The following is a 23,045-nucleotide window of genomic DNA, read 5'->3' as shown; positions in this document are numbered from 1 at the left end:
TAGCCAAGGTGAACACTGTCAGGCATCCCGGTACGGTCAGAACAGACAGGGTGAAACAGCAAGTTCTGGGAGAACCCAGTGTGTGAGGCTTCAGTGATTTATGATCATTTTAACCCCCAGCCGTGCTTTCCAGTTTTACCGAACTTTGCAGGAGGCTCATAGCAGTGACTCCAAAGAAAAGTATTTCTTCCAAATTATTGACACCCTGAATTAGGTTAGTAATAATAGGTTAGAAGCAGATACTCCCCATGATCACATGGATCATGCATCTTGACAGAATTTGTTCTGTAAACCTCTACAGTTGAACACGGATTAAGGGGAAAAAAACTTTGTTGTAAGTTTGCTGTTTTTCAATTCAGGTTGTTACAGAAATGTTAACCTAATTTCACAATAGAAAAAGGGAAATATAAATACCTTATTCATGATTGACTTATTCATTAGAATAACCTGTTTTCACTTTCAGTACATGCTAGATTCATTGACTAGCTCTATAGAGGTTTTTTTTTTTCTTTCTCCCCATCCCCCCCCTCAACTGACCCAGTATCTAACTGCAGAAGAGGCCCATTTTTTTTTTCCATTTTTTTTTTTAATGGCTCCTAGAAGGTTCGGTGCACAGCCTATGTCACCGCAGCACTTGACACAGAGCACTTGATTCTGTAAGGGGGAGAAGGAAATCCTGCCTGGTGCCCATAGAGTTGGAAACTTTCTTGCCTAATGTTTGCTATATTTATTTAGCCTATAATTGAATACACAGTCATTTTGCTGTGCTGCAGATTGCCTATGTGGGAGTCAGGATGCATATTTAATGCCTGATTTAAAAAGAAAAATAGATGCAGTGACATGTGGGCAATTTTAGGAAAGTGTGTTCTGTGTAAATTCAAATAAAGGTTTGGGAGAAACTCGTTTTTCTCTTTCTTAGTGAAGACGTGATGTTTCACAGCAGGAATTGTTGTAGATCCATATTTATTAAGTGATGAGTAGTTGTTTTTTTCCTTTGCACTTTTAATGACAAATTCAAATGGCAGCAGAGAAAAGAATCCCTCCTTACTTTGGAACACACCCCTTCCTTTCCTCCTTTATCAGTCTCGAATAAAAAGGCTAAAAGGCTTTGTCTAAAAGAGAAAAACATGTGGCTTAGTTACTAGAGGAAAGAAAGCCAGCAGAAATGTTCTCTGGAATTTTGCCCATGAAGCAAGGTGAAAACAGAAGCATTCACATTTAGTGAAATGTGTGTTAATTGGAGAGGATTGGTATCGTGGTTTAAGGGAGCGTCATGTACTCCCTCCGAATGGAAAGGCGGGAAGTTCAGCCTACGGTCCACTGGACCTTGCTCACGTTGTCTGCAGGACCACCTGGGACCCCTCAAAGCTCTGGTAAAACTGTTCCTAAAGTTCATATACTCTCCAAAAATAAATGAAGCAAGTGTTCTGTTTGCCTTATATTTTTGTCTGTGTGTTTCCTTGACTTTTGCCTTTTGTAATTACAGATAAATGACATCCAGAACATAAAATAAGCCCATTCAGGCTCAGTATGTCAGTGTATGGAGTACTCTTTCTGTTTAGCTGGAGTTCTTGAGGAAATTTGTTCAGTACTCGACATTTCTATTGCCAAAAAGACTTCAGATTGCAGGTCAAATTCTATAGAAGCTTTTATATTTTCTAAGGGAAAGCCTTGAACTTTATGTAACTGCTACCAGATGAGTAGTGGTGCTTATTTGGGTTGCCTGGTCCCAGCTTAGCTAAGACGTAGGCGAGGGGGAACAAAGCAAGCTCCGATAGTCAGTATGTTCACCTCGTGTTTCACCTTATTCAGGCTTCTAAAGTTTTACGTTTTCTAAAGAAAGTAGGTAAGGTTTGCACTTTGGGGCTTAGGGAATTAAGAAATGAAAATGTTTGGGTATCATTGAGTACCTGGTCACCGACTTGACTTTTGTGGAGTTTGGTGCTCCAAATACTTACACTATTTTAGTCCTTCAGACATTCTCAGATGGTCCCTCCTCCTTTTCCCCAGCTGCTGGCTGACACTAAATGCCCCCATTTTCATTTATTCTAACGGAAGTCATCTCTACTACCTTCTTGAAGATCAAGACATCTTCTTTCTTGTCCTTTTATCTTCCTCCAAGTAACTCTGAGTTTGCTTTTAATAAAGATGCACACAACTGCACATTCTTAACCAAATCAGGGCTTTTCATTCCAGATAAATGATTCCTCTAATCTTGCCACTTACCCTCTTAAGTAGTCAGATTCTTTTTCTTTTGGCCATTTTTAAGCCATCAACCAAAATAAAATATGTGATAAATGAAGTTTAATGTGTTGAGGGTAAGGGACATGAGTTACTTTGTCTCCATTAATCTTTTCCATTGACATTTCAAGTACTTTTACTTGTTTGTTTTCTTAATCTAAGCTGAAAGTAAAACGTAAAGATAATTTATCCTCGTTGCTGTTTTTTCTTCCTTTAAAATTTGTAAGAATTGAACAGGACTGTGCAGATGAATAGGAAGTCAGTTTGTGGGTGTTGTACTCCAGCAATAGTAGCTACTTCACACCAGCAAGATGGAAATTTCATAGTAGCTTAAGAAACATATCTCCTATTACCTGGTTTGGACACCTGAGACAAACATTTTGAAGTGGAGGTTGATGGAGCCTGACTAGATTAATTGAAACACTAGAGTATCTATTTCCTTCCCCTGTATATTCTATGAGTGAGCTGATTTGGGAGGGAATACTAATGTTGCTCTTATTATGCTTTTGCTGTTATTCAGAATAATGTGAGAGGGATATAGCTTCTAGAATATTTCTGTGTGATCTGAAGAAATGCTAAAGAATAGACTTTTAAATTAGAAAATGTAAGGCAATAAACATTTAGCCAAAAAAATCAATAAAGAAATGGAAGTAACAGTTACTAGTAATTCAATTAAGTCTGTATCATATGTAAACTTACCCTCAGCAGCCAGGTATAGATGCTTATATTTACTGAAATGTAACACTCATATACTATTTGAAAACAAGATGACATATAACGAGCAATAAAACAATGAAATATTCTTAGATCGCCAATCTGCTTCTGAATAAATGAGATGATCTCCAGTTCAGGGAAAGAAAACAACTTAAAGTTGTCTAAAGAATTATATGGAGATAATGGAGAGTTTATACATATGTTCTTTATTGATCATTCACAGAACTTCAGATTTTCTAGCTAGAGTGACAGCTGAGTTATTTGCCCATCCCTAGTGACTGACAACAGGTAATGGAAAGGCTTTTACCATGATATAACAGCACAGAATATTTCCTAATTTACTACTGTCGTTCTCATCAAAAGTACCCCAGCAAAAAACACTAGATTTATCACTTCAATTATTGGAATTTCACATTTCGTTTAGGGAGACATGTTTCTATAATGTGACAGGCTTTACAGATCTTGAACTTCTTCAGACATTGCAGTTATCAGGGTAATTGGAGAGAGATATAAATGAAAACAGTTGTTATAGTTTTATAACTTTTAATGGTGTCTACTGGCAAGAAATAAAACAGACCATCGAGTGATAGTCTTAGCTATCCTGTGTGTATTTTGAAAAGCTTTTTTTTTTCCCTCAGTTTAAAAAACCTTTTTAATCTAAAAGTGGACAGGAGGGATCCCTGGGTGGCACAGCGGTTTAGCGTCTGCCTTTGGCCCAGGGCGCGATCCTGGGGATCGGATCCCACGTCAGGCTCCTGGTGCATGGAGCCTGCTTCTCCCTCTGCCTCTCTCTCTCTCTCTCTCTCTCTCTCTCTGTGACTATCATAAATAAAAAAAAATAAATAAAAGTGGACAGGAACTACATTTAAACCATTATAATGTTATAATTTCAAATGTATTTTTTTGGTATTATGATTTTCTTAAAGATTTTATTTATTTGTCCATGAGAGACACAGAGAGAGGCAGAGACATAGGGAGAGGAAGAAGCATGTCTGCATAGGGAGCCTGATACAGGACTCAATCCCAGGACCCCGGGATCACAACCTGAGCTGAAGGTAGACACTCAACCACTGAGCCACCCAGGGGCCCTGGTATTATGATTTTGAGTAGTGCCAGAAATCCCATGTGAGGACAAATATTAGAAGCCACATATTTACAACATTAAAATGGTGAATGTTGGGATCCCTGAGTGGCTCAGCCGTTTGACACCTGCCTTAGGCCCGGGGCGTGATCCTGGAGTCCCGGGTTCGAGTCCCACATCGAGCTCCCTGTGTGGAGCCTGCTTCTCCCTCTGCCAGTGTCTCTGCCTCTCTCTCTCTCTCTCTCTCTCTCTCTCTCTCTCTCTCTGTGTGTGTGTGTGTGTGTGTTTCTCTCATGAATAAATAAATAAAATCTTTAAAAAAATAAAATGGTGAATGTTTATTCACTTCAGCATATAGAACTAGAGATCTGTTCTGAGTCAAAAACTTTTGTCTTTTCCTGGTTCACCTACTTCAGAGCTAGAATCTTCATTTTCTCATTTCCTTATTTGGGACTAACTTCTTAAATTAGGTAATTAAAATACATGGTAACAGTTACACGTCGTTTTGACCTCAAGCACTATGTAGTTTCAGCTTATTTCAGTATGAGAATCATCACAATTTTTACTACTACTTTTGTTATTAATATTACTCCTGCTGTGATAGGACTTAAGATAGGGCATATTTCCAATGCAAGATATTACTGCATTGGCACCATTGTGTATCGAATGAACTACTCTGACTCCGATTCCTGTTTGGAATGAGGTTTAATGGCATGGTAAAATTAATAATGTACTGTATTACCGTCTGACCGTCCTACTAAAGGTAAGGAATTTAGGATAAGGATATTGGTAATAATCAAGGGCCAGCCAAATCTGTTATAATTGTAATTTTCATCCTATGAGTTTTCCCCAGGAATAAAATTACATTTTTCTGATTTCTGCCCAACAATGACATTAGCTTTCTTTCATTCTGGTATCTTTTAGTTTAGTGCCACTACTATTAATACCTCTGTATTTCACCTAAGCATGTCAGAAGAGCTGAAAACGGAAAAGAACCAGTAGTATTTGTAGCCACTGTTATCACGATTGCCCTGAAGGCCAAGTAGAAGAATTTTATTGTAGCTTACTCGTTAGTTCACCAGGTCCCAGGCAAAGCAACTCAAACATTTTTACCACCTGAAGACTTGACCAACTCAGCAGTAATCCAATATAAAGCCGAGTGGTAGTAAGAACCAATTCATTCATTTTTTTTTTCTTTCCACAAGTATTTACTGAGTATCTACTATGTTTCAGGTATAGAACAGAATTTGTACAGTTAGTTATATCTGAGATCCTGGTAAAATAATATGTAAGTAATTACTGTTACTAATTAAGATAAATAGTGACAAGCATTTTGAAGGACTTTGCAGTTCACTGAGTATTTTTCATTTACAGTACTCACTCAGTTAGGTGGATATAATCACTTGGCCCAGGTTTCTAGACCTGCTAGAGGGATACTTTGTAACCTTAGAGGAGGTTAATTGCTCGGTTTTTCAGGGTTAATGATTCACATACTCTGTGTTAGCTTAAAGGAAATTTGAACTATTTTTTCCAAACTCCACATGGCCCTCCTTTGTAGAAGGGCTAGAGATCCGTTTATTTTGGAAAGAGGGGGAAAAGATGTTTGGGCTGAAGTTTTTCCTGGTCTGTGTGGAGTAGCCAAGATGCAGGTACCTTTGAGCAACCACCCAGTTACCATGCCTCAAGGCAATTACGTGGTGACTGATGGAATCCGGTTCATGCACAATAGTTCACTTTTGACACACTGGCTGGTAGCTCCATATCCAGGCTGTGAGCAAATGCTCATGGCTAATGGTCAGCATCCACCTGCTGCCGGTCACTCATCCCTCCCCCGCTGCTCACTCTGTCTCAGCGGCCACCACCAGTCATCGGTAGCCTCCTCGCTGCCCTTCCTGCTGCCACCCCTGCTCCACTGCTGTCGGATTTCAGTACTGTAGCCAGAGGAACCCTTCAGAAGTAGCACTGCCCAGGGGAATGTGCAATGAAGGAGAGAATTCTAGCTCAGAGCTGTTCACCACATGTGGCTATTGAGCACGTGAAATATGGCTAGTGCAACCAAGGACCTGAATTCTCAATTTTCTTTTGTTTTAGTTAATTTAAATTTTAATTAACCACAAGTGGCTAGTGGCTATCATATTTGACAGTGCAGTTCTAAAACATAAGTCAGCGCATGTCCCTTTGCTTCTCAGAACTCTTCGTGGCTTACCATTTGACTCACAGTAAAAGCCAAAATTTTCACACTACCTGACACAGCTTCCAAGCTTTATCTGTGTATCTTTTCCTCTTATTGCTCTGCTCCAGCCACACTGGCCTTCTTGCTATTCTCAGATGTAACAAGCATGCTCTGATCTCAGGGCCTTTGCACTTTAGACAGCTATGTGGTCTGCTTCCTCTTCTACTTTCAGTCTTTGCTGAGATCAGCTTTTCATGAAGGCTTTTCTAACTGCCCTACTTAGACTTCCCTTACCCTCCATCCCCATCATGTTCCACATGGTGCCATTCTTCAAGATGCTCAATCAGAGATTGGGGCATAAGACTTCATCAGATCTCTGTTCTGTCAGCAAATGCTCTAGGCTAATCTTCAAAATATATCTGAGATCATCTGGAACACTTTTTGTTTTGCTTATTTAATTTGTATTATTTTCCTGTCCTTCTAGAGTAGAAGCCACATAAAGACAGGGTTATTCACTGCTGCACCCCCACATCTCCAAAAAGTATCTGGCACATCAGTGTGTTTAACACTTCAGATGATTAAATAAATAGGTGAAGATACAGCATTAAGAATAATCTAGCAAAAGGTCCACTAAGCAAAGCATAATTGGATTCAAAGAGAAATGCTATAAACACAATTGAGGTGGAGCGTTTAATTCTTAGCAGTCAGTAACTCAAGAAGAAAAACCAAGTCTAGCATTTGGATAATATAATTAATAAGATGAAATTAATAAATATATTTAACTTGGCATCATTAAACGTAGCATTAACTTTATAATCAAAGTTCCATGGAAAGGTATGGAATTTATAACTAGCTTTAAAGGAAATTTTAGTACATTTTAAAAACCAAGAATCACCAAGTCATATTCTCTGTTTGCAATATGATAAACAATAAAAGTTTAAGCAGGAAAAACAATCACCTGTAAATATTAAAATACTTTATAATATGGAAAAAAGATCAAAAATATAGTGGCAGACTATTTAAAAAGTAATAAAAAATAAAATGTCATATTAGAACCTATAGAAGTTGACTGGTTGAACTCAGAAATAAATGCAGTCTTAATGCTTTTATAATTGTTTTCATTTATTCATTGAATTCATTCATTTGTTGAATTTCATTCAAAATGAATTTCATTATTATTTCATTTATTTCATTTCATTCACTCATTCAGAAAGGTAAACTGAATTATTTTGGACATTCCAAAAATGTCAGCAAAAAAGAGTAATAAAATAATTCAGTAAAAGCAGTAATAAGTGACCTAGAAAACAGAAAAACAAAAATTAATAAATTCAAGTTATTTCAAGTAGAAATTAGGCAAATCTAGCAAATCAAGAAAAAAATTCAAAATGAAATATTTATTATAACAACTGATAAAAAGACAGGGCTCCACATAAGAGAAGCTGTATAATAATATAAGGTTGACAAGTTTTGAAAATGTCAACAAATGGTGTGAGAACAAATTGAGACCTATTTCATTTTCTACTGTTCTAGAAAGCTTTATGACATGGGAATTGCAGGTTTTGCAAGTCTGAAAATTTCAAGAGTAAATTTTTTGAGCCCACATTCTTTTACAAAGCACTCCTATATATTAATTTCTAAATGCCCTCCATTCCTTCTCACTTACCAGTCTCATAAACCTCTTAGAATAGAGAGACCTAAAATCTTCAATAAAACATAGTAAATAGAATAATCTGTTCACACACATTTAAAAGTCTGTAGCATATTAGAAAATCCCTCAATTTCATCAGTTGGATTAAATTAGAAAGTCAAATGATTATCTTGAAGAAAAAGATAAAGGATAAGAGAGCCATTTGATATAAAACCACTTTCTAATGAAATTGAAAAGAATGAATAGATGGTGTTTGCATATTTTCTTTACCCAGTAAAAAATTTGAGGTAGCTTACACAAAATATGTAAATCGTACAAGTATATAAAATAATATCCAAGAATATAATATAAAGGTAAAAGTTTTGTAAAGATAAGGATCCTAGCCAGGGATGAGAAACTGACTTCCTATACTGCTGAGAACTGTATAGCATAAAACCTTCCCCTAAGAATCAAGGACAAACAAGATTGCATGTGACCACTGTTATTATTTTAAGTAGCTTTGGAAGTTCTAGTTAATAAAAAATAAAATTAAAACCAATGAAAGTATAAAAAGAGGAGAGTTGTTATTTTGCTCATAAATTTTCTATGCCTAGGAAGTTTTGTGAGAATTTTAAAACTATGAAATTAATGGCTTGGTAAAATGTTGAATGTAAGAATAACATACAAAAATGAAGAACCTTCCTATATTGTAGCTATAACTAGTTAGAAAAATACTAGAGGGATAAATCCCATTTACAATTCTAACAATAACAACAAAATAGAATATTGTCTATGCCCATTTCAAAAAGTTAATTTCTCTATTTGAAAAACACAGTTTTTATTGATAAGTATAGAAGATGAATTAGCAGAATGTTTATTATTTTCACAATGGGAAGACAAGAGTTCTTCCTCTCTAATTTGTAGTTGTAATTCTAATAAACCCTGAGCAGAATACCTGGAGTTCTAACACTTAGAGACAAAGTGACAATAATGAAAACTGTGCCATGGATGGAGGATGGCAGTGTGACTGTTCTTCCTGAGTGGTCCCCTATATTGCAGACCCTGAGCCCAGAGGTGTGATGTATCTCCTCTCATTTCATCTTCGTACCAGCCGTAGGAAATAGGTACTGTCTATCTTCCCTCTTACGATGAGAAAACTAAGCCTCCTTTAAGATCTACTAAATGACAAAACCAGGATTCAGAGGGAAGTACACCTGACTTTAAAGCTTTAAGATGGTGTAACAAAGCAGGAGATCAAATAAATTCATCAACATCAGTATGTTATATGTAATTGGATAATATATATGTATGTATGTGTATGTATATATTCTTCAAGAGGACTCAGAAATCAGTGGTGAAGGGATATATTATTTAATATTTAATAATTGTATGAGACTTAGGATAGCAAATAACCAATTTATAGAGTTTTATTGGACACAATTCACAAAGATAAATGTTAATACATTAAAGAGTTAAATGTAAAAGTAAAGTATAATTGTTTATAGCAATAGAATTGAATAGACATCAAAATCCCAAAGAGGGAACTTTCTTGTAACTTTAACAAAACAAAGAAACAACAAAGGAACAGATTGATAGATTTAGCTATAAGATAAGCTAAATTTTGTATGTCCAAAGTTCCCCGAATAAAAAGCCAACCAGAAGACAGATAAAATATCTTTCATCAAATAATACATTAACGTTTTAGATCTTTTTATATAAAGAGCTCATGGAAATCAACAGGGAAAACACTGAAAACAATAAATAAGTAGGTAAAAAAGAGATGACAGGTCAATCATAAAACAGAAAATACAACTTAGAAACAAACATCTGGAGAAGTGTTCATCATCCTAGCAATTAAACAAACGCAAACTTCATTTTTAAAAGAAAACAGCAATTATATACTTTCTATCAAATTAGCAAAAGAGAGACATGAAGAGTTTGATGTAACGTGCATCTGCTGCAGCTAATAGTTTTAATTGGCTTGACTTTTTGGAAAATAACCTGACAATATGAAACAAGTACCTCAAAAACTCTCTTATCTGTTGACATAAGAAAGAGAGAAGAGAGAGAACTACCTCACTAGTGCTACTTATAAGTAGTCTGAGGGTCCTGGTGGGGAGAGGGCTGTGTAAACCTCCTACACTAACTTTTGATAGCATGCAGCCACAACGGAGGGCATGGGGTGGTTTGGAGCCATATCCTCTGGTCAGGCAAACCAGGGTGTAAATTCTGCAGATGTCTTTCAGGAGTACATAGCCTAGGCCAAGAGCCTGTCCTCCCTAAACCTTGTGTGTCAGGTGGGGCTACTACTAGAATGTACTGCCTAAGAGTTTATGCGTCAGACAGTGCACATGGAAGTTACCACTTCACATACGTCATCTACTAAGCCTTGGATTATTACCTATTAGTTTGCTATCATGAATTATTGTAATTAACAGAAATTAATTATTATGATTAGCCAGTGTAAATTATATTTTAATTACAATTAATATATAATTAATAATGTATTGTATATAAATGGAATTAGTAATTAACAGTAGCAAATTTTAATAACCCCTTGTCTAAGTAGTTGTGGGAATCAAGCAGCCAGGTCAAACAACTGAATTCTTGGGGTTCAGCTCACTGGAGCCACCTGAGATTCTAGCTCCTGATAGCTGACCACTTGCTCCTGCCTCCCAGACCAACCAGAAGTGGACTTTCTTGGGCTGACAACACTTCTAGTTGGAGAGCTTTGTGGGAGGAGGAAGGCTGCAGGTGCCCCCCCTCCCCCAATCCTAGTTGTGAATGGTCAGCTGCTCTGGCTATTGGAGCACCTCCTGGAATGCAAGTATTGGTGGTCTAGAGTAATTTATCTAATTCTCCACCTTGAATAGACCCTCCTTTCAAATGGGAAACTCTCTATTGGGTTACCTCTGTTCGCTTATTTTAGGTATTACCATGACAATTGGAGTGGTTCAAAATTAAACTACAGTACACTAGTCCTTTGTTGCTCGGTTTTGATCGATCTGCATCAGACCCTCCGTTTGGAAAGCACTGTGCTAAATTATTGTTTTGTTTTATTTCTGATGTCTGGGTTTGGGGAAGAAAATAAAAGAAAAGGGCAGTGGGGTAGGAATCCCCCACCTTCGCTCAAATTCATTCTCTAACCTGGAAGCAGAAGATTGTTACCCAAAAGCAGCCTGTTCTACAACAGAAGGTGTGAATTCATGATTAAGTTTGAAAATAATGTTTTGTTTGTGGGCTTTAGTGAGAATTTTACCTTAAAGGAGTTAAGCCATTTGGAGGATTTTTATGTTTAAATTGAGTTTTCAAGAACTCCTATTTGCGTTTCGGAAAAGAACCTAAAACTGGCTTGCTGGTTTCGGGTGTGTACTTGAAGCTCTGCCCCTGTGCTGGGAAGGCAGGGAGCCCTAGAGCGGTCATGTTGAGGAGGAATTCAATCAGGGCTGATTACCTTACTTGTGGATAAAATCCCTTTATCCTCTGTGTCGTTTGATTAATTCATCATATATTTTTATCCTTTAATCATACCGCACAGAAAATGTACATAAAGGATAGAAAGAAACGTAGTTAATGTTTCCCTGTTAAGTCAAGGTTGTGAAATAATGGAGTGTGGAATTCCAAGATGCTATCTCCAGGCAAGCCAGCACTTTCTGTGACCTGTTAACCACGTTCATTTTCAAATGTGCCATCTTACTCTCATTTTACTTTTTATTAAACATTCAGACTGGTAATTCTGAAGATTTCATTTAAAGGGTGATAAATTTAAAATTCCATGTAAATGGTGTCTATTTTTAAAGGAATTATCTCAAAATAATTTTATCTCATAGGCATGTACTGTGGCAGATGTTTGCAAATCTTGGTTTAAAACTGATTGAAATATTTTAAGAAAACTGAAATAATGTCAGTGGTAAAATTTATTTTACCAAGTGCAGATGTAAGACATCAAGTTCTCAGACTGATGGCAGAATTAACAAAAAACACCATCTGGTTCAATAATTATCTGAAAATACCCATATTCTTGGATTTGTTTAATACCACTCAGTTCCCAGCTTTATTTTATCTGGGTTTGCACACCAACCAGACTAGGTTGTACAAAACGGAGACTATTTCCATCTGATCATTTTAAAAAATGTGTGTTTGCATGAATAATGAATCTTTGAATTGTTACTAAACAAGCAAATTATTTGCGTGTGTGTCACATCGGTTATCAAGTTTGCACATGTGACAGCTTCAACAGCCGTCACGTAAAATGCAGAGAGCTTGTAACCATATGTTTTTGCTTGACAAAAAGCTAAAACTCAAGATCAATTTTCAATATGGAATGCACAAATTAACACTTTAAAATGCACCACAATATGTACAGCTTGGCAAAATTTGCAGAAATAGCACGTTTCTAGATATTAACTGATATCTTTGGATTCGACCTTAAGGTATTCAATCATTTTGATTAAAAGACTGATTTCTCATAAAACCACAGTCTGTTGGAGGCGCAAAGCCAATGACATTTGAGCATTCATATATTTTCATAAACTTTGAACAATGTCAGTGAGACACCTCTTCAATCTTGGCCACACAACAGCAGAGTGTTCAATCTTTCTTTAGCTTAAGACAGAAAATTTGAATATCAGCACAGGGTTATAAATGTGGCAGTTCACATGGTGTGTTCCATGTCGATTTTTAAGGAGCAGATCTGTGCAACATAAAGAACATTTCACTTTATGCTCTTGACCACCATATCCCCTCTCCCTTCCCACCTCCACCTACCCCCACACTCCTCCCCCAGAGCCATTTGGGACAAGGGTTTGGATTCTGGTTTTATAAAACAATTCCTGTGAGGATCTTTGGGGCGGTATTGGGGGGCACTGGGCTTTTAAAAATGGTTTCTCCTAATGCTGGGTACTGCTTGGGATTAATTAATGTGCTGCAGTGATACAGATACCCTGATATTTCTTGAGCAACTTTTCCATCTTTTGAACATAATAATTAGTCATTGTGCTGCCAAGTATACCTGTTCCCCTTTGGCCTCCCAAATGAGGTCTTGGCGAAAATTGGTTGTTCTTCAAAACCTCCTTTTTTAATCATATTGTTCAGTGCAGAGTGATTATCCTATATGGTGGATGAGACGTGTAAAGTTTTCAGTTTGTTCTAAGTAGCACAGTGTGAAGTGTATTAGCATCCACCACAAATAACACGTCTCTCTCTTCAGAGTGTTGTCTAGCTCGCAGCTTGGGCAAAACCAGATGAGCCGTGAGGGGAAGATGAGCAGTTCTGTCTTGCCCAAACAGAAGACATGACAACATTCTGTTCGGTAAAGAGACAAGGAAGGCACATTTTCGTATGTTGTATTACACGACAGATGTCGAAATTTTTTTTTTTACCTAAAATCCCTTGAATCGTGCTAAATCTTCACATCGAGCATATCTCCTAATATCAAATGAAAAGCATCATTAGTGTTCTTCCACAAAGGATGTTGGACAATGGAAGTCCGTTTCAATTGCCATAATCCCACAGAATTACTGCTTTATAACTAAATCTCCTGAGTCATTGCTCTCATAGTTCAAGTTTTTATATTTCTGGTTGTCTACACACACCCCTAATGAGGAACAAATGAAGGTCTCACGTCGGCAAAGGTAGACTTCATTTGTAAAGCCGTATCAGGAGAGACGGTTATTAAGTGCGATCGTAATTGCCGTAAAACTTGCTGCCTGAAACAAAGTCATAACCTGAGTGAGCGTGCAGCTCTTCTAGGCTAGCACAGCTTCATTCCAAAACTCACAGGTGTGAGATGCTTCAGAAATAAGCAGCTCTCGCAAACGGGTTTAAATGTAGTTTGAGGCGCAGTGGTGTGGCTCCAGCTGCCATGTCTTGCATGTCCTCACGGCATTTGCTCACCTGTGTGCGTGGCCCCACATATGTGCCTGGGAGGTCTGTGAGTGTGGACCGTGTTCAGAGATGGCTTTGCCTTGTGGTCGACTGCTGGCGCAGGACTGCGCCCGGGCAGCCGGCTCTGTAGGGCCTCATCCCTGCAGGCCTTAGTCACCCTTAGTCAGGCCTTAGCCACCGCTCTCTCTCTCGAGCATCTCCCGGGTGCCAGCTTCACGCTGTGTTCAGGGTTATGTCAGGAAATACTGTCGGCCCTGCCCTCCTGGAGCTTGCGTTCTGAGCATAAATGAGCATCAAGTAATGACAGGTTGTGAGAGAACACAGCGGGTGCCCTGTTGTGGAATGTGGGCTGTTATAACCATGAGGCAGTTGGTGGACTTCCTGGTAGATGACATAGGGGAGGTGGGTAGGACTGAGGGGTGACCTTCAGGTTTCCAGCCCGAGTGACCATACAGGTTGACTTCTCTGATGTGAAGCAGACAGCAGATGGAGGAGGAGCTCACCTCAGAATAGGGTCTGAGGAGGCAAGAAGAGGGCCTGGGGGAACTGTGAGGAACCATGAGGGTCAGGGTCAACAGAGGCCAGGGAGCCGGGCCTGGAGGTCCACCACTGGTCAGCCGACAGGAAGGAAGTCAAGAAAACAGGGGAAGAAAGAAATAGGTAGCTGTATGTACTGCTTCTGAGATGTGGAGGGAAAATGTCCACGCATGGCTTGTCTCTGAACACGATTAACACCTTTGTCCTGTGCAGCACTTAACCACACGCACACATAGTTCTGGAGGCCAGAAGTCTGAGAACAGAGCATCAGCAGGGTTGTTTGTGCTGAGGCTTCTCTCCGTGCCTCGCACATCCGTGTCCTCACTTTGTCTTCCCTGTGTGGGAGACATGTCTGTGTCCTAACCACCCTCCTCCACCTCTTCTTGTAAGACACTTGTCAGGTTGGATTAGCTCCCCACCAATGACCTCGTTTTACCTTACTTAGCTCTTTAAAGGCCTCATCTTCAAGAACAGCCGCTTCTGAGGTACTGGGCATTAGGATGTCAACGCACGAGTTCAGCCCGGAAGAGGCCCAAAACACTCATTTTTCACAAATGACCCCAAATGACTCTGATGCCACCAGGCTGAAAACCCCACTAAGAAACACTGACATATGATTCCCACACACCCTAGAAACTGCAGAGACTTGACATAGAGGGTAGCCTGTGGTGCCTGCTCAGAAAACATAACCCCACGTGCCTCTGAGAATTTGTGCTTATACGTCTGATGTTCACCCTGTCAAGTCACCTCTGTCTCCCAGTGTGGCAGAGTGGAGAGCACTGCATCTGTGAACACAGATCACACACCCAGGACATGTGCTGTTCATCACCATCCCTTGTGTTAGATGCCACGTACAGATCACACAAGTGGTTTTGTCAGAGTAGCCCAAAATCTGTATCAGAAAACGAGTGGGGGCACCTGGGGGGCTTGGTCGGTTGAGCAGCCAGCCTTTGGTTTCAGCTCAAGGTTGTGGTCTCAGGGCCATGAGATCAAGCCCCGCATCGGGTTCCACACTTAGAGGGGAGTTGCTTGAGATTCTCTCCCTCTTCCCTTCCCCCACAGACGCACATGCATTCTCTCTCTCTCCTCTTTCTCTCTCTCTCTGTCTCCCCCTCCCTTCTTCCCTCTCATTCTCAAATAACTCTTTAAAAAGAGAAGAAAAGAAAAGAAGTGCATCAGTTGGCTTGTACACTGCTGTTTTCCATTCATTTACTGCAGTCACTAATAAATTAGCACAGTTAGCATCTCAAACTCCAGAATAAAGGCAGGCCCTTTTTTTTCTAAATACACGTAATATAGGCAGCCTTTTAGTTTCATTCATAAAATCCATCACTAAAATTTCATTCTTGCCCTGTTTTGGTTTGCTCATCTGTGTCCATGTGTGCACACGTAGCGGATGAAGGAAAGTTCACAAGATATTTTCATTAAACTGTTGTTGCCCTTCAAAGACTAACATTTTAAAGCCTATATTATATCTCAAGCACTGTGTAGTATTAATGTTTTATACAGCCCAGTTAGCAACTTCTTAAATGAACCTCAGAGGAGTGGCGTGTATTTTGGCTGGAGAGGGCAAAGGTTATGAGCACCCATGTTGTTATACTCAGGGATCCACTCCCTCCATGAAGGAATTGCTAGTAGCATGTGAGTATGGGTCAGAGCAGAGGGTCTGCCGCTTCCCACCACTCAGAGTTCATGCTATACCGAGACCCCTGGGATGGGGAACGAGCCCACCTCTCTACTCAAAGTAGGATATGTGTGTGGGGGAGTGTGTATTTGTCCTTCATTTCTTCACTTTCTCCGTTTCTTTGCCCGTGTGCACTTCTGCTTGTGGTTCAGTGCCTGGTTCTGTGACCTGTTATGCCTTCGTGCAAACTACTGTCAACATGCATGCATACAGCTCCTGCTTCTCCAGGATCGGGCTTTCCTGTCCTGGAGGCACTTGCCAGCGGCCTTAGCCCAGCTCCTCGTGGGGCCCCTCGCCCTTGGATGCTTTGTATTTCTTTATCCCCCCCCCCCGCCCCCGTCTTCCTACCTTGATAGAAGCACAAACTCTTCTCACTGTAGCATTCCAGCTGTTCTCTCTTTATTTTTTTAATAAATTTATTTCTTATTGGTGTTCAATTTGCCAACATACAGAATAACACCCAGTGCTCATCCCATCAAGTGCCCACCTCAGTGCCCGCCACCCAGTCACCCCCACCCTCACTCTCCTCCCCTTCCACCACCCCTAGTTCGTTTCCCAGAGTTAGGAGTCTTCCATGTTCTGTCTCCCTTTCTGATATTTCCCACTTATTTTTTCTCCTTTCCCCTTTATTCCCTTTCACTATTATTTATATTCCCCAAATGAATGAGACCATATAATGTTTGTCCTTCTCCGATTGACTTACTTCACTCAGCATAATATCTGTTCTCTCTTTAAATCTCAGGCTGAATTCGCAGGTTTTCAGGATAATTTGAAAGTTATCTAGGTAATTTGGTGGGGATAGGTGACTTGGGGACCCTACTCTTACGCCATCTTGTCCCTCCTCCAACATGCATGCATACAGTAAAAAAATGCTTAGAAATGTCATAGAGCGGCAGTTGTAACAAGAAATAACTTTAAACTCAAAGTACACAATAAAATATCAGAGTTACAGATGAATTCTGACCAAAAAGGCTCGTTTAAGAAACCCTATCATGTATGTGTTGTCCATCTGAGGGCAAAATTTTTAAAATACGTGTAAGAAAAGTAAATAAATAGTAAAAGATGCATCTAAGAATCATAGTGTGAAGTGTTAACAGATGACAGACAGCAGGGAAATATTAAAAGTATTCCTAAAAATAGATATGTCAGATTAAGGGTTATATAAAAAAAAAGTATTTCTGGAAGAAAAGTTAATTTTAAAAATCACATGGTCTTTTGGGGTTGGTCATAGACTATTGAAAGAGAAGTGATCGGAAAAAAAAAATCGTCTGAACATGATTATGCTGGGTTCATTAGTATAACCTGAACTGTGAATTTTTAAGTTGGAAATTTAAAAATGTTACTTATGAACTTCATTGGATTTAATAGCTGCCAGCAACAACAATCAGAGCTATACATTAGATTTCACTTCTATCGGTGGGAAGGTATTATACATTATTATTATATATTATTATCTAAAGGATTGAAATTATATCTCCACAAATCACATTGTAGATTAAATTAAGCCTTTCACAGATTCTGTCTCAAATATAATTGGGAATTATCTGCATAATTTGGGTTGCTTTCAAAATGTGAACTACTGGAAATATGAATTGTTAGCCTGGCATTTAGAATATGTGCCAGAATTCTCTAATTCTGTGGCCTGATGAGATATCGAGAGGAAATGCTTTAGAAACATATTCAACTCAGCCCGCACACACTCTGTCATGTACATTTTTGGCCGGCGGATGGACTACGGTATGTAAGGACAGCAAAGTGGGTGAGGAAGCTCGGAAGCTTCCAGGAAGCTCACCTGGAAGTGGCCACCATCCAAGAAGGCCACAGTAGAATAACTTTCAGAAGCACCCTGTTCCCTGGAAGGGAGCTGGGGAGGAGGGCACCCTGAGAAGGTCATGTGCTGGACAGCAAGAGAGCTGCCTCTGTGGCCCAGGCCCTGCTCTGTTGCCTCCATGTCCCGGAGCAGGAGAGCTCTTGAGCCCAGCACAGCCCCAAGGGCAGGGCTCTCTCTCCTGCTCCCACTCAGCTACAGCCACTTGACTTCTCTTTTTAGCAATTTGCCATCATTAACAAACATTCATTAAGTCAAGGTCAGTTTAACCTTCTGGAATCATGGGTTTGCAGAGCTGAAAGCTGTCATTCCCCCTTCCAAACAGCCATTCACATACCACAAGGCCCCGGAACACATGTTCTAATAACACAGATTGCAGGTCTCCTGTATCACCTGTTAAGGGCCACATGGAACCAACTAATAAAGGAAGTTCAGAGTTTCTGTGCTGTTCATTGTGTAATGCCATTGCTTTAAAAAACAGCTTTAAGTAACATGAAAGCAATGATTATACTTAATAAGGCAGTGAGGTAATCAAATCGGTGGATTTCAATAATACTTCTTTTCTATTCTCTAACTTTTGTACAAACTAATTTTAGAGTGGTTCTACACATTTTCTCTTTCCTTACCTCTTTCCCATGAAGGAGAAAATAGATCAATTTTTTTAAGAAAAGGACATTGATAGTCTTTAGAGTGTAGAGAAAATTGATCAAAATATTAATTAGACTTTTGTTTTGCTAGTTTGCATCAGACAGATGGAGCTCTGATCTCTAACAGCACCATGACTCATGAAACTGCGTGTGTACTAAAATGCCATTATTAACACAACAGTAGTTTTCAGCAGTTGGTAATTATTGGCATAATTAAACATTTATCAAGAAACGAGTATTTATCATTCATTAAACTTTCATTAAAAATCCATCTTAGCACAGGCTAGATTAGGCAGTGATTTTCAAGTGATAACTTCTTAACTTCTGGCAGGAATATAGAACATTTTCATAATAACTAGAGTTGTACACAGGTAACATTCCAGGAATTGTGAGCAATTACAGGATTTCAGATTCATTTTGTATTAAGTGTTTTTTAAGACTTGGACCCAGAGTAAGAAGGTACTTGGCAATGTTCTTTAGGGCTTACAGCATTTGGCACTTCTTAGCAGCCTATCTAGCAAAACGTGTTACCCTTGGCACACAAAAGTTACTGGTGAGCAAGCCCTATAATGCTATTTGCATAATTTAAATCCCCCAAAACATGGAGTGTTTACATATTTTAGGACACAAAAGTTTGCATTGTGAATGGAAGCCAGCAGAGAAGTAGACATGAGCAGAATTCCACTCCAGCGCCTGGGCTTGCTAGTCCACACCACACTGACAGGTCATTGTCCAGGTCATGGGCCACTTTCCAAGTGTCCAAGAGGCTGTCTTGTCACATGGGGTGTGTCACAGACGATATGTCACTTGATGTGCAAACTTTGGGGGTTATGTTCAGATTTACTGAATTATTTAAATCGTGTGCTCATTTCCCAGAATTGGCAATAAGACCTAAATAGTACAGAATTTGGTGTGTAGAGAATTGCATCTGGTGGCCACTCTCTTTTATTCTACTTGTACGTGTCTTTCCTTATTAATTATATCCTGCTGTCAACTCTCCAGTCTGATTCTCCACAGAACCACTGGATATTATCATACCTTAGTTCTGTGCAAATATCATCACATGGTAACAATAGCCTCCCAGCCTTCTATCTCTCCTCTTGCGGCATTAAGATAGACGTAGATGTCCCAGCCTGTGGTTCACACAATCACACTTTTATCCCCAGGCCCCAACTGGACAGCTTCATACACGTTTACATGCTGGGTGCCCTCGCTGAGAACACACACACAGGGGAATAATGGGATTATATAACTAAGGCTGCTCAGAAAGCTTCTTCACATACATGCTAGTGCTTCAAATCTTATTCGATATTCAGCAACTTTGTTTTTGTTTTCTCTTGGGCAAAAAATTTACTGTATCAGTGCTTTTGTGTCACAAGAATGAATTGAATTTGTACCCTTTAGTACAAACAACAATGGACAGAGTGGTAACCTAGTGGAAAACAAATAGACACCCCGTCCCTTTTGGGGATTCAGAGAGGTTCAGAAAGATGAAGCTGACGGGGGAGAGGTGGCAGATAAAAAGAGGCCAAAGCAGGAAAGAATCCAGCGGTCATTTATTACCATGCCATCTTCATAGTGTTTGCTGAACCAAGGTGGAGAGTAATGATTCAGACAAATGACGTTAATCATAATAGCTAGCCCTTTGGCAAAAATGGAATACCTAGCATTGCAGCAGGAGACCTAATCAGATTCTCCAAAACTTGCTTTGGAAGGAGAGAATTTTCTGTCTAGTTTTCCTGTTGGCGGTGTCCCATGGATATATCATCTTTAAAGGAAACAGGGTGATAAGAAATTGTGCCCTCTTCCCTTCTCTTTTCCCTGACCCCCTTAGAGATAATCACATTAAACTCAGTGATTAATATTTATAGTGAAACCATATTATTTTTATATCTTCTCCATATTTATCTAATGTGATAAGATGGCAAGAGCTGTAATGACTAGTCAAGTCATATTTTCCATAATCCTGGTAATCAGAGTTTAGCTTTACTCACTCAGAAGTGATTTTAAATGGCCTGGTGCATCATGAAACCAAGTAATGTCACACAAACACACATACACACACATACACGTCCATATTCTGGGATTCTGTGTGAAAGCGTAGAGAGGTCTGTTCAGGAGTTGACTAATGGTGTAAAGCGTATTTTGAATTCACTTGGTGAGTCTCTATTCAGAGAAGGTTAGTAATGTCTTCCTTGATCTCTAATATATGTTAAAAGCTAGTGAAATAATTTCATTCATCTTTGCCCTGTGTTGAATTTTTATGGATTTTTTAAAATTACCTTATCAGTAGAATATATTAGTTATTTTTTTATAGATGCAATTTCATTAACAAAAAAAACAAAATTCATTTAGTCCTAAATACTTTCCGATTTATTAATTAGGTACATTTGTCATCACTTTCTCACATGTACTTAGGTGCTGAGATACTTGGAGCATAATGCTATTGTGTAGAAGGGAAAACAATTTAGAGACTCCGTTTCATATCATCTCTAGGGGAAAATTATGTTGACATGTGGGAGGTTAATGTACACACTTTAGATTCTTTGCTTGATTTGCTGTTTTCTTCTTCATAACTCTAGGTAAACAGTTTGTGCTGCCATGTAATGCACAGGTTAAGTGTAGTTGCAGGCTATTATACATCATTAAAGTAGGTAATATTCAGCCATGGAAGAAGGATGGAAGCTCCTCACTTGCAGGCACCTGGACGTTTCCTGTGTCATCCTGTGCAGCACTGCAGAAATTAGCTGTAGCTGCCTTTGTGCAATTTGTAGTGTGGTGCCATGAAATTAAGCAGTGACTCACCATTTTGGCTGACTAGTGGTAATGTGTTTTTGCATTCCCCCCATCCCAATGACAAATTTGATTAAAACAAAACAAAACAAAACTGCTGTTCATTCAAAACTTTGTTTCTGTGTTTGTTACCCGGTTCACCCAAATGCCAGACTCATCTATGAATACAGAGATACTCTCGACAGTTGTGAAAGAGGTAGATATCTGTTACATTAAGTAAGCAGCATCTTGCATTCCCTCCTCACTGTATTACAGAACTTCCAGGCCTCAAATAAGGAAACAAAGCCGATAATGGCTTCGCCAGACCAATTGAAGAGTGGACCAATGGAACAGATAGATACCGACAGGTTGCTCCTCAGACCCCGGCCCTCTATATCTGATCAATAACCAATTTATTAGTAATCACATCCAATAAATAGAATACTGCAGACATTTATTTTCATCTAGCAGCCAGCAGGCACAGGATAATTTTTTTTAGAAATAAGAAACTGCCATGCACAAGAAGGTACATGACTGATCTGTCCTCCACCTGAAGCTGCCGCACATCGTAGCTAGACAGCTCGTCCCAAGAAATCTTGTGTGTATCTGATTACCAACGGGCATCACATCCCACTCGCCTCTGGAATACATTATAAATGCCAGTTGTTGACTTCTGAGGATTCTGTTAGCTGAGATATCTTGTGATAGGGCGAGGTATCACACCAGAATAGGATCTATAGGTATTAGCGTCAAGAAGAATAATGTCTTGCCTGCCCTTTCTCCCGGGTTATTGCATGGGTTATACAACGATTGGGATGAGTTAATAGAAAACAAAGCAACAAGAGGAGGCAGGAGTGGGTGAGAGGTGGGGGAAGCAGTGGCACCACAGAAATGCATGACTTCTGCTGGTGCCAAAAATAATGTGTAGCTTTTATTTTTTCCCTCCCGAAGCAGGAGCCTGCATGAGGGTACCTGACATAATCCTTGTTGGCATCTCCTTCTACGTGACACCAGGCTGAGTGGAGGGTACCTACTGCCGGTGCCCAGAGTTCCGAAAACCCATTCTAAGTTTTAGCAAGAGCTTATCAACCTTCGCAGCTGGATTACAGTGATGATGAGAAAAAGACTGTAATTCTTTGATGTCATTCTCATTGTGATTTACATAGAAGAAAGCAATGTCGATAGACGGGGTGGGGGGATCCATGGGGTGTGTGTGTGTGTGTGTGTGTGTGTGTGTGTGTGTGTGATGGGGAGGTGGGGGTAGTGCCACTTAGCAGTTCCTTTCTGAGCGCAGATCCTTCATTGTTTCACAGGAGAGAATCCATCCCGTGTGCGGTTACAGCGACATACCTGAATGAATCAGGTCTACCCTGTTCACGCCCAAGATGAGGAAAATGATTTATTATCCTTCCCTTGAATTTCTCTGAGCATTCTGTCTAAACTTTAAAAGCGGATTACATTTGCGATTAAACCCTAACAAATGTTGTTTTAACTAGACTGCAGTATGTGTTATTGACAACAAGCGACTTTTCTTCTCAAAATAACATTGGTGCTTAGGCATGCAATTTACAAAAATGACAAGAAAGGGTGGTACTTTTCCCAAGGTGAATGTGAGTTGACTGATTAGCTGGTATTTTAACTTAGATTCTTGCAAATTACAGACATAAGAAACCCTGCAATTTATATGTACTTTAGAAGTGAAAGCTTTAATCCCATGATTCATGAAAGTAAAGTGGTAATAATTTAAGTACCATATTTTATTTATCCCTCAGACTTGTCAGCTGATACCAGAAGTATTTCTACTATTTTGGGGTTGCTGCCTTTGGCCACCTAATTGCTTCTTAGGAAGTAAGAG

At 39.3% G+C, this 23,045-nt stretch overlaps 1 protein-coding gene across 5 annotated transcripts in view; it reads left to right on the top strand.

Annotated features, from left to right (window-relative positions):
• The window catches only part of ZNF407 (zinc finger protein 407), a 449,612-nt gene that overhangs the window by 395,833 nt on the left and 30,734 nt on the right, over window positions 1–23,045 (top strand). Inside the window, exon 10 of one of the 5 annotated variants that reach the window (XM_072819715.1) lies at window positions 22,504–22,687. The exons of the other annotated variants lie outside the window; for them this stretch is intronic. Within the exon in view, the coding sequence (XP_072675816.1) occupies window positions 22,504–22,544 (41 nt within the window). The 3' untranslated portion in view covers window positions 22,545–22,687. Of the gene's footprint in view, window positions 1–22,503; window positions 22,688–23,045 lie in introns of those variants that run through there. 5 annotated transcript variants of the gene reach the window in all.

This window comes from Canis lupus, chromosome 1 (assembly GCF_048164855.1).
Source record: "Canis lupus baileyi chromosome 1, mCanLup2.hap1, whole genome shotgun sequence".
Classification (NCBI taxonomy): Eukaryota; Metazoa; Chordata; class Mammalia; order Carnivora; family Canidae; genus Canis; species Canis lupus.
Note: the sequence above shows the minus strand (reverse complement) of the source record. Positions and strands in the feature narration are given on the sequence as shown.